Consider the following 15,290-nt stretch of genomic DNA (forward strand, 5'->3'; position numbering starts at 1 on the left):
AAGTGAAAAAAAAAAAAGTTGCAGTCTCCTCTGCTTTTTGCTACTTTAATTGTATTTAATATGTTTTTACGATTTTTTTACAGTTGATACTAATTTTACAGTCAGGATGGCCGAGCGGTCTAAGGCGCTGCGTTCAAGTTGCAGTCTCCTCTGGAGGCTTGGGTTAAGAATGTCACTTCTGACAGACAGTGTTTTTCACTGTAAACATTACCTGAAATATGATCTCGTGAGATATTGGATCTCATGAAGTCCCTTATTGCTAGTACAATTGATTTGGTTTGGTAAAATTCAGAATCTCGCCATAGTCATATTTCCTTTGGGATTTCAAACATCTATTTTTTGCTCTTACCAAAATGCACAAAGACTTTAAGTGTATTTAATTTTTTTTTACGATTTTTTTTACAGTTGATACTAATTTTACAGGCAGGATGGCCGAGCGGTCTAAGGCGTCTTTGCCGAAGAGGGTAAGTTCCTTCTGACGGTTTACCCTCTGCAAAGATGCAGAAACTCATCCTTATGAAAGGTCGTTTTTCCAATTTCTCAACAATGAATTTATATATATTTATTTGAATGCGTGGAGAAAACCAGACCAAAGAAAAAAGTTTTCGCTCGGTTTCGAGCCAGGGACGTTTCCCGTGTTAAGGGAACGTGATAACCGCTACACTACGGAAACTGATGAAAAGGACATTATGGGCGAGCCAGCTTCAATGCACCATTCATATTTAACCGTAAACGCTTAAAAATCGGGACAACGTGTTTGTCCTAGACTCTGAGAGATTTTAAATTGGTTTAAGTCACAGCCGCTGTGTCAGAGTATGGAGATAGTTCATGTATAATAAACCTAAACGCTCGTCTTGCGTATACCTCCATGTAGTCCCGATATATGCCGGAACGCTGACGCATACCGTCGACGCGTACCGTCGAACCGGCGAAGGTGGTGCCAGAAAGTTCCTCGTTAGTATAGTGGACCGTATCTCCGCCTGTCACGTGGAAGACCGGGGTTCGATTCCCCGACGGGGAGAGTTTTCTACCAGTAGCTGATAATTAGCAAGAAAAACAAAAGCCATGAATCCACGGCTCTGAAAACGAGGCCCATTTTGAAGGGAAAAGCAAGTCTATCGATCCCTACCAACTGAACCTTTGAAGAGGGTAAGGTCCTTTTGACGGTTTACCCTCTGCAAAGATGCAGAAACTAATCCTTATGCAAAGGTCGTTTTTCCAATTTCTCAACAATGAATTTATATATATATTTATTTGAATGCGTGGAGAAAACCAGACCAAAGAAAAAAGTTTCCGCCCGGTTTCGAACCAGGGACCTTTCCCGTGTTAAGGGAATGTGATTTTTTATTTTTTTTTTATATCTTCACTCAAAAACACCACAAATACATTTTTAAAATTTAAATAAATAATTAACACTCAACCACCAACAATCCCATATTACATAACCCAAGAAGCACATTCTACAAATTCAAACAACTAAAACACAACAAGAATTTAAATCATTTTCCTTTTCCCCTTATTTACATGATCAATTTACTGTCCCTTGTTTATACTTTAACCCCACATATTTTTATTTTTTTTTTTTTTTTATTTTCCCCCCCCCCTCAACCATTCAATTTTTCCCTTTAACCTTACATGTATCTTTATCAACCATTGCTTTTTCAAAGGCTCCCGTCCTCAGATTGTGTACATTTCTCTCCCATCTCTGCTCCTTTTTAAAAAAAAATAATTTTCTTAATTACATCCTTCTTATGGGCTATCCTCTTCTTCCGGACCTTCTCTGTGGATAGACCGCTGGACTCGCTCTCCTTCACACTCCCAGCCACCGCTTCCTCCTCTGCTCCTGCCACCACCTCCATCTTGTCCTCGGATAGGCCGCTGGGCTCTCTCTCCTTCACGCTCCCAGCCACCGCTTTGTTCTCTGCTGCTCCTGTCGCCTCCTCCATCTCGCCGTCTCCACCTACTTCCTCCTCTTCTCCTCCTCCTCCCTTCGCCGACAAACTCACTTCCTCCGCTCCTCTCACACACTCCCGGGAAAAATGTCCCATCTTCCCACACCTGTAGCACTTCAGCTCCGGGCATTCCCAGTAAATATGCCCCGGCTTGATGCACCGACGGCACACTCTCTTCTGCCGGTCATGTATCACCCTGAAATGTTCTATGCCCTGTGAAGTAAATAAACTCCTGATTGTATTGTGTCACATTTAATGATTATCACATGTACTCGTACACCTCAATCAAAATGTATTATGTATTGTGTCACATTTAATGATTATCACATGTACTCGTACACCTCAATCAAAATGTATTATGTATTGTGTCACATTTAATGATTATCACATGTACTCGTCCACCTCAATCAAAATGTATTATTGCACAACATGTATTTCTGCACAAATGTATAATGAGCACTATATTAGTTATGAATGTGAAGCACTGTAGGTTCTCTTCAAAGAGTTTCAGGTCCACCTCCATCTCGCCACAACAAGACGGCCCACCAAGGGGCATAACCGCGCCAACATGGACCAATGAGGCACGACGACACCCTTCAGTAGAGAATATAGCAAAATGTCTATAATGTTTTTGTACCACTTTCACTTGTACCAACAGACAGCTAACTGGCTCTTTATTGATTCGGACTGTGGACTTGGTGTGTGAAAGTGTCCTCGGCTGAGGGTATTTTTTGACATTGCTGTCATCATCACTTTAAATAAATAAGTATCTTGATCAACGAGAAGTTTACTGGATTCAATTGAAAGACTATCACAGCGCCCTTTGGGCTTCAAAACCCCACAGCCCTCAATTGTGTGGAAGCGTGTAGAGTATGGCAGGGACCTCACCTCTTCTGTGAATTTTACTCTCAAGAATCGAGTGCCATCCACCACATCCGTTCCAGGCCACACTCTCCTTTTTATCCCCGATGCTGCTCCAACTCCCCACTCTTTCAGCCGGTCAATTATTTGATCATCTGTTATATACACAGGCAGGTTCAAAAAAGAGACAACCATCTCGTCACTGTTCATCTCCTTACCCATGATTGTAGTCTCTCCAACTTTCAAACCATCAATCAGTGTCTTTTTTCCCTCCACAGTCTCCATTGTCACCTCCAGCCTGCTCTCTCCTCTCACTCTGCACCCCAGCACTAGTCCACACTCCCGCTTAACTGCCTTCAGCACGTCCATTATTGTCTTCTTCTCTCCACCTTCCACCACCACCATCACCGTCAAACTTTTGCTGTATTTAGCCCATTCACTTCCTTGTCCACTCGGCATCTATTTGTCCAGTCCGTTCCTGTTATCTTCAGCCATTGTGATCCTTCCGTAAAATTAAACAAATAAACAATCCTCCCCTACTACCCTAAGATAGTAGGGGGCCAGAACATAAAAAAGAAAAACTTTCCAGCAGCAACAGAACAGAAAAAATTCTCAGTCTGTTGCAAATGTTCAAACAAACAAAACCTGCTCAGTGCTCCTTCTCCTCCACCTTCCAACTCTCAGCTCGTTAGTCACAACTCACCACACCTGTGTTCAGTGTGGTATGGCCGTAATCTGCAAAAGAGCATATACACTTGCTGTTTATTGAAGGTAAAACACAATGAATTGTCTTTTCTTAATATACGCGGACAGTTCTATTCATGTCTTCATTTTGCTAATTAAGAAGGAAACAAAATGCTTACAGCACCGGGTATTTCCAGGCAGTCACCCATCCAAGTACTGACCCAGCCCAACTCTGCTTAGCTTCCAAGCTCAGACGAGATCGGGCGTTGTCAGTGTGTTATGGCCGTAATCTGAAATAGAGCATATACACTTGCTGTTTCTAGAAGGTAAAACACAGTGAATTGTCTTTTCTTAATATACGCGGACAGTTCTATTCATGTCTTCATTTTGCTAATTAAGAAGGAAACAAAATGCTTACAGCACCAGGTTATCCCAGGGGGTCACCCATCCAAGTACTGATCCAGCCCAACTCTGCTTAGCTTCCAAGATCAGGCGAGATTAGGCGTTGTCAGTGTGGTATGGCCGTAATATGAAATAGAGCATATACACTTGCTGTTTATTGAAGGCAAAACACAGTGAATTGTCTTTTCTTAATATACGCGGACAGTTCTATTCATGTCTTCATTATGCTAATTAAGAGGGAAACAAGATGCGTAGAGCACGGGGTATTCCCAGGCGGTCACGCATCCAAGTACTGAGCCAGCCCAACTCTGCTTAGCTTCCAAGATCAGACGAGATCAGGCGTTGTCAGTGTGTTATGGCCGTAATCTGCAATAGAGCATATACACTTGCTGTTTATAGAAGGTAAAACACAATGAATTGTCTTTTCTTAATATACGCGGACAGTTCTATTCATGTCTTCATTTAGCTAATTAAGAAGGAAACAAAATGTTTACAGCACGGGGTATTCCCAGGCGGTCACCAATCCAAGTACTGACCCAGCCCAACTCTGCTTAGCTTCCAAGATCAGACGAGATTAGGCGTTGTCAGTGTGGTATGGCCGTAATATGAAATAGAGCATATACACTTGCTGTTTATTGAAGGTAAAACACAATGAATTGTCTTTTCTTAATATACGCGGACAGTTCTATTCATGTCTTCATTTTGCTAATTAAGAAGGAAAGAAAATGCTTACAGCACAGAGTATTTCCAGGCAGTCACCCATCCAAGTACTGATCCAGCCCAACTCTGCTTAGCTTCCAAGATCAGGCGTTGTCAGTGTGTTATGGCCTTAATCTGAAATAGAGCATATACACTTGCTGTTTCTAGAAGGTAAAACACAGTGAATTGTCTTTTCTTAATATACGCGGACAGTTCTATTCATGTCTTCATTTTGCTAATTAAGAAGGAAACAAAATGCTTACAGCACCAGGTTATCCCAGGGCGTCACCCATCCAAGTACTGACCCAGCCCAACTCTGCTTAGCTTCCGAGATCAGACGAGATCGGGCGTTGTCTTTATTTTTTTTTTGTTCTTTTATTAGCAAAAATCATAGAATATCACATTTTACATTATTGACAGTATTTTCACACACCGCTCAACTCCTTTTCCTGTATTCAACTTGCTACATGGAAAAGTAAAACATAACACAAGAATACCTTCATCAGTACATCCTTACACCAGTATCAAACTAGAGGTTTCTGGAAAAAAAAAACTAAAGCAAAACAAAACACAAACAAAACAATACAAATTTAATAAATAATAATAAATAGAATGATTCAAACAGAAACCTTTTCACTGAACGACAGCTCATCAACATAACTTTCTCAAAGCAAATGATATCAGACAGAACCCGTACGCATCAATTCTATACATCGTCATTGTTATCCAAAATCTAACAACATCCTTCCATCATCCCCAATAGTAAGAAAAGTACACCCATTCACAAACCCCGCATCAAACTCCTCCTCACCGACATATTCATTTCCAGTTCACAACATTCTATAAACTCATGCATACATGTTTCCACACCACACACATCACATTCTTTTCTCACATTCACATCAAATCTACTTATTATTAAATTATTGAACACCCTATTGTGACGTAATAAAAAGTCAAAATGTTCACACTCGATACTATTCCATTTTATCCTCAGATTCATCCATATTTTTCTCACCTTCATATCAGGCAGTACTCTTTCCCACACCTTCTCTACAGCCGGTCTCCTCACCACCTTCCCTCTTAATATTTTATACAACCCACTCGCTCTTACACTCATCAAATCTACTCTCCTATCCTCCTCTCCCACATACATTCCAACTTCACCTTCTTCTTTCACCTCCACTTCACTCTCAATCATCCTCCTCCATTCACTTGGCATCCCCTCTTTTATTTTTTCCACCATACCCTCCGCTGTGCCCAACCACATCACATCCCCTCTTTCCCTCACCTCATCAACCACCAATTGCGCCCCCATGAACCCCGGCACACCCTCGTAAACTAAATCCTTAATTGAGAAGTCGTCATGAGAACCAATATCTCACCAGATCATATTTCAGGTAATGGTTACAGTGAAAAACACTGGCTGTCAGAAGTGGGATTTGAACCCACGCCTCCAGAAGAGACTGCGACCTGAACGCAGCGCCTTAGACCGCTCAGCAATCCTGACTGTAAAATCAGTATCAACTGTAAAAAAAATCGTAAAAACACAACAAATACAGTTAAAGTTCTTTGTGTGTTAAGTTTCATTTTCTGTATCACACGCCAATGCTGAACCATTCAGAACTCCATGCTCCCTTCAATAGCTTAGTTGGTAGAGTGGAGGACTGTAGGTCTATGATAACAGTTATCCTTAGGTCGCTGATTTAACTCTGGCTCGAAGGATGTGTTTTTTCATTCCAAAGGGATTGGCCTCTTTTTCCCGTTGATAGAGAGGAGAACTCTAGGTTGATAATAGCAGTAATCCTCAGGTTGTTTATTCAATTTCACCTTGAAGTACATGCTTTTCTTTCCCTGCCCAATGTGTGTTAAGTATCATTTTCTGTATTACACGTCAATGGTGAACCGTTCAGAACTCAATTCTCCCTTCGATAGCTCAGTTGGTAGATTGGAGGACTGTACGTTGAGGACTGTTGGTCTATGATAACAGCTATCCTTTGGTCGCTGGTTGAACTCCGCCTCGAAGGAGTTGTTTTTCCATTCCGAATGTAAAGGGATTGGCCTCGTTTTCCCGTTGATAGAGAGGAGAACTCTAGGTTGATAATTGCAGTAATCCTCAGGTTGTTTATTCAATTTCACCTTGAAGTACATGCTTTTCTTCGTGTTTTAAGTATCATTTTCTGTATTACACGGCAATGATGAACCGTTCAGAACTCCATGCTCCCTTTGATAGCTAGGTTGGTAGAACGGAGGACTGTAGGTTGAGGACTGTACTGTCTATGATAACAATTATCCTTAGGTCGATGGTTCAACGCTGGCTCGAAGGAGGTGTTTTTCCCTTTCGGATGGAAAGGGATTGGTCTCGTTTTCCCGTTGATAGAGAGGAGAACTCTAGGTTGATAGTTTCAGTAATCCTCATTTTGTTTATTCAATTTCACCTTGAAGTACATGCTTTTCTTTCCTTGCCCAATGTGTGTTAAGTATCATTTTCTGTATTACACGTGAACCGTTCAGAATTTTATTCTCCCTTTGATAGCTCAGTTGGTAGCGGAGGACTGTAGGTTGAGAATTGTAGGTCTATGATAACAGTTATCCTTAGGTCGCTGGTTCAACTCCGGGTCCAAGGAGTTGTTTTTCTATTCCGAATGGAAAGGGATTGGCCTCGTTTTCCCGTTGATAGAGAGGAGAACTGTAGGTTGTGTTGTGGAAGTTTTCCTGCTTTACTCTGGAGAGATGTATATAAAATCAAATAAATGGTGATAGAGACAGAGTTGTCTTTGTGCATTTATTTGCGGCCACAAATAGGTACCAGTTTCACAGAATACAGAGTAATCTATGGAAGGGCACAAGTTAGAAAAAGACACACAGGCATTTTATACAATTTGGTTTGGAGGCGAGGTGATGAAAAAACCACAGGGGGCCGAGCCAAACTGCCCTTTGATGCTTGTGAGGTAATAGTTATGTAAACAGAATATTGGGTGATACCCTCACTATTCTGTCTCAGTGAGTTAATTAGTTTGATCAGGATTTGGATGTGTCCTGTCTTTTGTTGTTTAAGCAGTGCTAAAACATCTGGCTGTGTCCTGTCTTTTGTTAGTTAAGTCGCATCAGGATGCAGTTGGCCCTGGTTTGATCTGACCGGCACTCCTATGTTAGCATCAAATGGCAGTTGGCTTGGTTTGATCTGACCGGCACTCCTATGTTAGCATCAAATGGCAGTTGGCTTGTTTAACATAGGAAACTTATATAATTAAAACAGTAGACATTTAAATTGCTATTACATTCCTCTCTTTTGATCATATTTGATCATCAAGAATCTCAATAAAATGATAGATAGGTAACATAGGACATCAATACATACTGGCACCTTGCAGTCTTTAAGTAAGTACATCATAAATATGTCATGGAAATCTAGCTGGGTTTTATATTTACAGAGCCATGAGGTAGATAAGCGTTAGTGAGAGGTAGGAACAGAGTTATACTTTGGTGTCTGAACATTCAGAATCTGTGTACAGAAATTTACAATCTTCATGTTGTTTTTGGTCCTTGTCTGGGAGTGAAGTGTACTGTACGAATGCAAACACAATTTGCCCAGAAAGAAAATATATATATATAAACAGTAGCTAAGTATGGTGTGGTGTGTGTGTGTGTGTGGTGTGGTGCTGGTGGTAGTTTGGCACACTACTTGTCGTCGTCTGTTTCTTTGTTCTTTTCCTGATGCGTTGTTACAGCTTTGCAGTGGCTTGCATGGACCCAAATAGCTCTTTCTGCAACCTTTATTGCCGTCTGGGTGACGAGGAGGATGAGGTATGGACCCTGCCAACGACTGGTTTTCCAGCTCTTTCTGCGGAAGTCCTTGATCAGCACCGTGTCTCCGGGCTGGAGGCTGTGCAGGGGTCCGTCTGCAGGTGTTGGTAGGGCTGCTACAACCTGGCGGCGGATATCTGCTAAATTGGATGAGAGGTTAATACAATAGCTCAACATAGCATCCTCACACAGAGTCGTGGAGGGGAGTGGCATCCCTGGCGCCGTCAATCCAATCTGAGGAGGAGCACCAAACAATATCTCAAATGGGCTCAGCTGACTTCTTGTTCTTTTTCTCATTCTCATGTACATCAACACTATTGGCAGAGCTTGTGTCCAGGACATCTTTGTGTCAGCGCAACATTTGGCTAGTTTATTTTTTATTGTGCCATTTTCTCTTTCTACAGCGCCTCCACTTTGAGGGTGATATGAGCAATGTTTCCTAATGTCCATGCCAAGGTATTCACTGATTTGGGCTATTGCTTCGTTTGCAAAATGTGAGCCGTTATCGCTTGATAGTTTCTTTGGCAGACCCCATCTTGGGATAATCTCTCTTAGTAGTATTTTTGCTACTGCCCCTGCTGTTTGTGCTTTTACAGGAAATGCTTCAACCCATTTTGACCACATATCTACTACAACTAGGCAGTGTTTCTTTCCTTCTGATGGAGAGAGTTCTATAAAATCAAGCATGATATGCTCAAATGGACCACCGGGGAGTGGGTGTGCCCCTGCCCCTTGAACTTTTACAGGTTTACCAGAATTTTGGGTTATGCAAATTAAACATGCTTCACAATGTTTTTGAGCCACAACTGTGAAACCCCTTGTGTACCAGTGTGTATTAATTGCACTTACCATCCCCCCTTTTGACACATGGTCTTACCCATGTGTCAATTTAGCAAAGTGGGGAAAGAAATGGCGCGGTAAACAGGGATTGGAGTTAGGACCAATCCATATTTTAACCGAGGGGTCAAAACGAGCTCCAGTCGAGATCCAGGAGGAGCGTTCAGCTTGTGGGGCCAGCGTTTGCATAGCTGTGAGGGAGGACATGTTATCAATGTAGGAGGGAACTGGAATGGAGGGACATGTGTAAGTGGTCTTAGCAGGGGAGCGCGCTGCAGCCTTTGCTGCAGAGTCAGCAGATGCATTACCCCGAGATACAGGGTCAGTGTTGCTGGTGTGAGCTGTGCATTTACAAACAGAGATCTGAGAGGGGAGTAGAATGGCTTCTAACAGATTAGACACCAACACGTGGTTGAGGACATGTTTACCGTCAGATTTTAGGAAAGATCTTCACTTCCAAATAGCGCCAAAATCATGGACAACCCCAAAAGCATATCTAGAATCTGTGTAAATATTTACGGATTTCCCTTTTGCTAGAGAGCATGCTTCAGTTAGGGCCACAAGCTCAGCTGCCTGTGCTGAGAGGTGACATGGGAGAGGGCCAGAACAGAGTACAGCAGAGTCTGAAACAACAGAGAAACCAACACGATTAGAACCATCTGGGTCACGAGATGCAGACCCATCAACATACAGAACGAGATCAGGATTAGTCAAAGGTATGTCTTTAAGGTCAGGTCGTGGTGTGCACACAATGAGTAATTTGGCAACACAGTCGTGTTCGTCACCGTCATCAGGTAAGGGCATATGAGATGCAGGATTGAGAGTAGTACAACGTTTGACTACAACATTTGGCATGTCCAACAGGCATGTGTGATATCTTAAATAGCGAGCAGCAGATAGGTGTGAAGTTCTTTGTTCACACAGGATGAGAGACACAGCATGAGGCACCAAAAGAGTCAATGGAGCATAGCCGACAATGTCACGTGAGGAAGTGAGTGCTTTCTCAGCAGCAGCTACAGCACGAAGACATTTAGGGAGACCTGCAGCCACAGCGTCTAATTTGGAGGAGAAATAGGCAACAGGCCTCTGTTTTCCCCCATGATCCTGCAACAACACCGAAGTCATACAGCCATTACGTTCATCAACCGCTTGGGTGAAAGGTTTAGTAGGATCAGGCAGCCCCAGTGTAGGAGGGGATTGAAGGGCTAGCTTCATGTTTAAAAATGCAGCATTAGCCTCAGGTGTCCATTGTAACCGATCGGCAGGTTTTAACCCAGACACGTGAGTGATCTGTCTGAGTGGTTGTTCAAGCGGAGAATAGTTAGGGATGAATGATCTGCAGTATGAACACATACCCAAAAATGGCATCATCTGTCTCTTAGTGACAGGTTTTGGTAATGCAGCTAATGATGCAATACGCTTTCCAGAGAGAGCTTTACCATCCCCTGAAATGATGTGGCCCAGAAAAGTGACAGACTTCTGTACATACTGAAGTTTAGACAGGCTAGCTTTATGACCCTCAGCAGCCAAATGTTTTAGCAGGGCAATAGTATCAGTTTGACATTGGGCTTTGGTTGGTGAGCAGATCATAATGTCATCAACATATTGAATAAGGGCCGTTCCCTTAGACATCTGTAAAGAAGACAGACTAGAACATAATGCCATATTATAGACTGTGGGTGATTCACAATACCCTTGACACAGACGTGTGAATGTGTAGGACTTTCCATCAAACTCAAATGCAAACCAAAATTGGCTGTCCTTATGAACAGGGACACTGAAAAAAGTATTGGAGAGGTCAACAACAGTGAAGTAAATTGCGGAAGCGGGAACCTGAGAGAGAATGATGTACGGGTTGGGCACGAGCGGAGCGCGTGCATGTACGGCTTCGTTTACAGCACGTAAATCCTGTACAAATCTCCATTCATCAGGTGGTTTGTCTCGAATCTTTTTCACAGGAAACACAGGTGTTCGCACTGGAGAGTCTTTGCATGGAATAATAATGCCTTGCTGTAACAGAGAAGTGAATACAGGCCTAATGCCGTCAATAGCGTCGCGTTTAAGTGGATACTGAGGTCGATTTGGGCGATACAATGATTTGGGAGTGATAATCACAGGATCAGCGGAGCGAATTAAACCTACATCATATTTGTGAGCTGCCCATAATGTTCTTGGAACATCTGACAAAGCCAGTGGGAGATCAGAAACATGTGTAAAGTATATACCTTGTGTAGGAGGCACTCCTGGAGTGTCTTCAGAGTCAATGCATATTACAGAGCGGAGTGTGTGTGCTGTACAGTGGATGTCATTTTTATAGACGTCTTTAGAGGGAGAGTACATAATAAATGATGTGTGTGTGGGTTGCCAGTCATCAGCTGACTCCCAATCTTTAACAAGAGGACCCAAATCTTGCCATTTGTCTGCCCGAGCTTTTGCTAGAGAGACATGTGGCACCTCCCCTGACACTTGATACAAAGTTGATTGGCGGGGTGTGAGAGTAACAGAAATAGCGCTGCGCAGCGAGCTCCAATACATAGTCTTTAACATTATCTCATCATTAATGTCATCCATAAGAAAATCCTGCTGAAAACATTGAGATGCACCTCCTTCAGCCACATGAACAGTACAATGCAAATGATCATTAGGCATGAATACAGCATTGGAAAGAACCCGCTGATGGGTCAAATGTATCAGTTTTTCTGATACAGGAAAATTTAGGAGCCAAAGATACACAAATGATGTATCAGGTTGCCATAATGCAGTGTTGAGCATTATGGGAGATGAACGTCTGACTTCTAAACCTTCATCGGTGGAGATGAGGTTGAGACCAAACTGTAATATCAAATCTCTTCCCATCAAATTTATGGGACAGACTGATGATAATAGAAAACTGTGTTTAACAGATGAGGGAAAAGGGTGGCTGTTATCACCTATATCTGTGCATTTTACTGGCATGGAGAATCTTTCTTTAACAGTAACACCCGCAGCTCCAATAGAATGGATGTATCTGCCACTCAACTTGCAGTCAGGCAGATCACTAATTTTAACAACAGAGTGAGTGGCACCTGAATCAACCAAAAATACAATCTTTTTACCTAAGATGTCCAAAGACAGAGTGGGGAACTTTTCATACGAATTCTTAGCATTGTATTTTACATATGTGCCCACTGGTTTCATAACTTCTCCCTGCAGCTGTTCAATAGCATTGACAATTTGTGTGTATGTGTGTGTTTCACTTCCCTGATCTGTAGCTTCGGGCGGCGCATGTTCCTCTCCTGTCAGGCTGTGTCCACCGACCTCTCCAATGTCTGTTTGACGTTAGTTTCCAGCTGTGTAGTCCTGACTGAATTCCTGTTGTTCGCGTCCCTGTTGTCGGTTGCGTCTTTCTGGACAATCTTTGACCCAGTGATCTTGTTTGTTGCAGATGAAACAGGCACCATTATTCTGTGGAGGCCCTCCACGTCCTCGTCCTCTGCCTCGAAATCCTCCTCTGCCCCGTTGGAAACCTCGTCCACGGGCTCCTTGTGAGTCCTTGTGAGACCAGGCTGTTAGAGTGGAGAGCATGCAGAGTTGAGCTTTATCTTTAGTGTCTTTTCTTTGCTTTTCAGAGTGTTCTTTAGCTGCTGTGAGACGTTTTTCAGCGTGAATGGCATGACGGCGAACTTCGTCGAGTCTGGCTCCTTCATACACGCCAACACATGTTTCAACAACAGAGGCACTAATGTCTGGGCGTAGGCCCCGGAGGAAAGTGTTGATGAGATGGGTTTCCCATGCTCCTGGAGTAGCACCCATGTTATTTGGGTCGGGGCGGTTGATGCCGCTGTTTTCGTTAAACACCTTCTCCAGGCGATGGAGGAAATCGACAACCGATTCTGTGACATCTTGGCTGCATGCAGAGATCTTTGTCATGTTGACTTTGGTAGGAAAGGAGGTGCGAATTTTGTCACAGAGCAAAACAGAGCAGCGATGGTGTAGTTGTTGTTGTCTGCGTCCGTCCATGTAGGGTTAGCCATGCGGCTATCACCGGCCACCTCGTCATGCCATTTGGAGGCGTTGGTAGCCCCACAGCGTAGAATTAGTAATTTTCGTAATTCAGCCATAGTGGGCATAAATGTCTGACAGAATATTAAAAGTTCAACAGCAAATTTCTCACCGCTTTCTTCAATGTTGGGGAGGTGATCTTTGATTACAGCCTTCATTTCATCCACGGTCCATGGGCGGAAAACAAGAGCGGCACCTAGGTGTCCCTTTACTTCGATCATGGGGAGATTCATGGTTGTTTGGTTGTGTAGATCTTTACTCTGGGATCGAAGATAGTATTTGTATTTTTCATGCTCTTCGTCGTCCTCTGCTCTGAATTTTTTACGGAGCTCTTCTTCGTCGGTGCGGGTCAGATCAAACCAGGGCCAACTGCATCCTGATGCGACTTAACTAACAAAAGACAGGACACAGCCAGATGTTTTAGCACTGCTTAAACAACAAAGACAGGACACAGCCAAATCCTGATCAAACTAATTAATCACTGAGACAGAATAGTGAGGGTATCACCCAATATTCTGTTTACATAACTATTACCTCACAAGCATCAAGGGCAGTTTGGCTCGGCCCCCTGTGGTTTTTCATCACCTCGCCTCCAAACCAAATTGTATAAATGCCTGTGTGTCTTTTTCTAACTCGTGCCCTTCCATAGATTACTCTGTATTCTGTGAAACGGTACCTATTTGTGCCGCAAATAAATGCACAAAGACAACTCTGTCTCTATCACCATTTATTTGATTTTATATACATCTCTCCAGAGTAAGCAGGAAAACTTCACAACAAACTTGGTGTCAGAAGTGGGATCATCGCAAGTTTCGTCTGGAACAGCAGGACGCTGATGGTCGCGCCAGAATTCTTGAATTCTCCTCTACCTCGACATCAAAATTAAGGGAAGAGAGGATCAGCGCCTGACTGAACTGACCTAACTACGCATGATCCAACAAACTCAAATTCCTCCATAAACTCGGTGAGATTTATATTTCCATTTTTTTTTTAATTTTTTTTTTAACTAAAGTAAGCAACCTCAGTACATTTGTGAAAGACTATAAAGAAGTACAGGAGTTTAGATCTCCGAGATAAGTAGCGTTGTGAGATCTCTCGAGAGTAGGAGTTTTAGTCTCTGAGGAGGTGACGAACCGAATCTTCTGAGGTAGGGAGTTTGAACTCCTGAAACTAGGGTGTAACAGTGAGGAAGACCGATCTGTGTCTGAGGAGGGATTTTAGAATCTCCTGAGATATTAGTGCGGGTGCTAAAAGGGTAGGAAGAATGAATCTCTTGAGAGGAAGTTTAGAATCTGTCTGAGAGTTTGTATGGGTGCTAAACAGGGTAGTGAGCTAGAAGCCTGAGGGTCCGATCGTAATGTCTGAGGAAGAAATATGGTGAAGAGAGTTTGTCAAATTATATCAATTTGGACGGAAATGTTCGGATTTCCAAAGGGTGGTTCTTTAAGCAAATTAAAAATAAAGGAATAAAGAGAAATTGCAAGAAGGAGAAGATGGTATTAGAAAGAACAAGAAAATTAAATTAAGTAAAGATTTAGAAATGATAGAATGTCACAGAAAGTGTTTGAAGTACTGGGAAGATGAAGCCGAGTGTAGGGAAAGACGGCATTTAGCTGCTGCTTTAAGAAAATAATGTAGAAGATAAGAAAGAGAAGAAAGACGAAAAAAGTCCGATGTTTGATCATATGTCCCACCCCACCCCTGCGCTTCCACCACCATATGTCCCTCTCAATCCCAACCCGCATAACCCATTTAACACACACACTGTCACGGCTTCTTGTTTTATCCCTCTGTAAAAGGCCGGCGTGATTCCCTCTTGGATGGCTGTCCGTTCCCACCTCTCCCAACTGTGCTATCTGCACCAACTACTCCTCCACCAGGCACACAACCACAGGTTGCCGCTACACCACAAGAAGCGGAAGGAGGACATCATATCCTGCCGCTACCAGTGAACAGTAACGACAGAAAGATCACCATCCTAAGCGAAGCCTTGGCCCGAATAAACCT

General features: G+C 42.9%; 1 protein-coding gene, 1 non-coding gene and 3 pseudogenes across 3 annotated transcripts; 1 reads left to right on the forward strand and 4 right to left on the reverse strand.

Moving 5' to 3' along the window:
- Window positions 1–949: 949 nt before the first annotated feature.
- On the forward strand, window positions 950–1,021 carry trnad-guc (transfer RNA aspartic acid (anticodon GUC)). The gene has a single exon. It is a non-coding gene; the product is annotated as a tRNA-Asp (tRNA).
- A 265-nt stretch (window positions 1,022–1,286) lies between these two features.
- LOC115003706 (uncharacterized) lies at window positions 1,287–3,484 on the reverse strand. 2 transcript variants are annotated; one of them, XM_029425606.1, is made up of 3 exons: window positions 3,032–3,484; window positions 2,841–2,968; window positions 1,287–2,165 (listed from the first exon to the last, which is right to left on the reverse strand). In XM_029425606.1, exons 1-3 carry the CDS (start codon window positions 3,270–3,272, stop codon window positions 1,716–1,718), a joined length of 819 nt encoding a protein of 272 aa, XP_029281466.1. In that variant the 5' UTR covers window positions 3,273–3,484; the 3' UTR covers window positions 1,287–1,715. The 2 variants fall into 2 exon arrangements, with proteins under 2 accessions (XP_029281466.1, XP_029281465.1); XM_029425605.1 differs by having other exon boundaries at window positions 2,841–3,484.
- A 185-nt stretch (window positions 3,485–3,669) lies between these two features.
- On the reverse strand, window positions 3,670–3,788 carry LOC115004181 (uncharacterized; annotated as a pseudogene).
- A 120-nt stretch (window positions 3,789–3,908) lies between these two features.
- Window positions 3,909–4,027, reverse strand: LOC115004168 (uncharacterized; annotated as a pseudogene).
- A 359-nt stretch (window positions 4,028–4,386) lies between these two features.
- Window positions 4,387–4,505, reverse strand: LOC115004164 (uncharacterized; annotated as a pseudogene).
- Between the last annotated feature and the right edge of the window lie 10,785 nt (window positions 4,506–15,290).

The sequence above is a fragment of the Cottoperca gobio genome, chromosome 24, assembly GCF_900634415.1.
Source record: "Cottoperca gobio chromosome 24, fCotGob3.1, whole genome shotgun sequence".
Lineage (NCBI taxonomy): Eukaryota > Metazoa > Chordata > Actinopteri > Perciformes > Bovichtidae > Cottoperca > Cottoperca gobio.

What these genes read in the sequence shown, in the direction of transcription:
- LOC115003706 (XM_029425605.1), bottom strand. Translation starts at nt 3,272, where the DNA reads ATGCCGAGTGGACAAGGAAGTGAATGGGCTAAATACAGCAAAAGTTTG. An exon ending in GAGTAAAATTCACAGAAGAG is followed by an intron (nt 2,166 to 2,840) that starts GTGAGGTCCCTG and finishes TTTACTTCACAG; the next exon opens with GGCATAGAACATTTCAGGGT.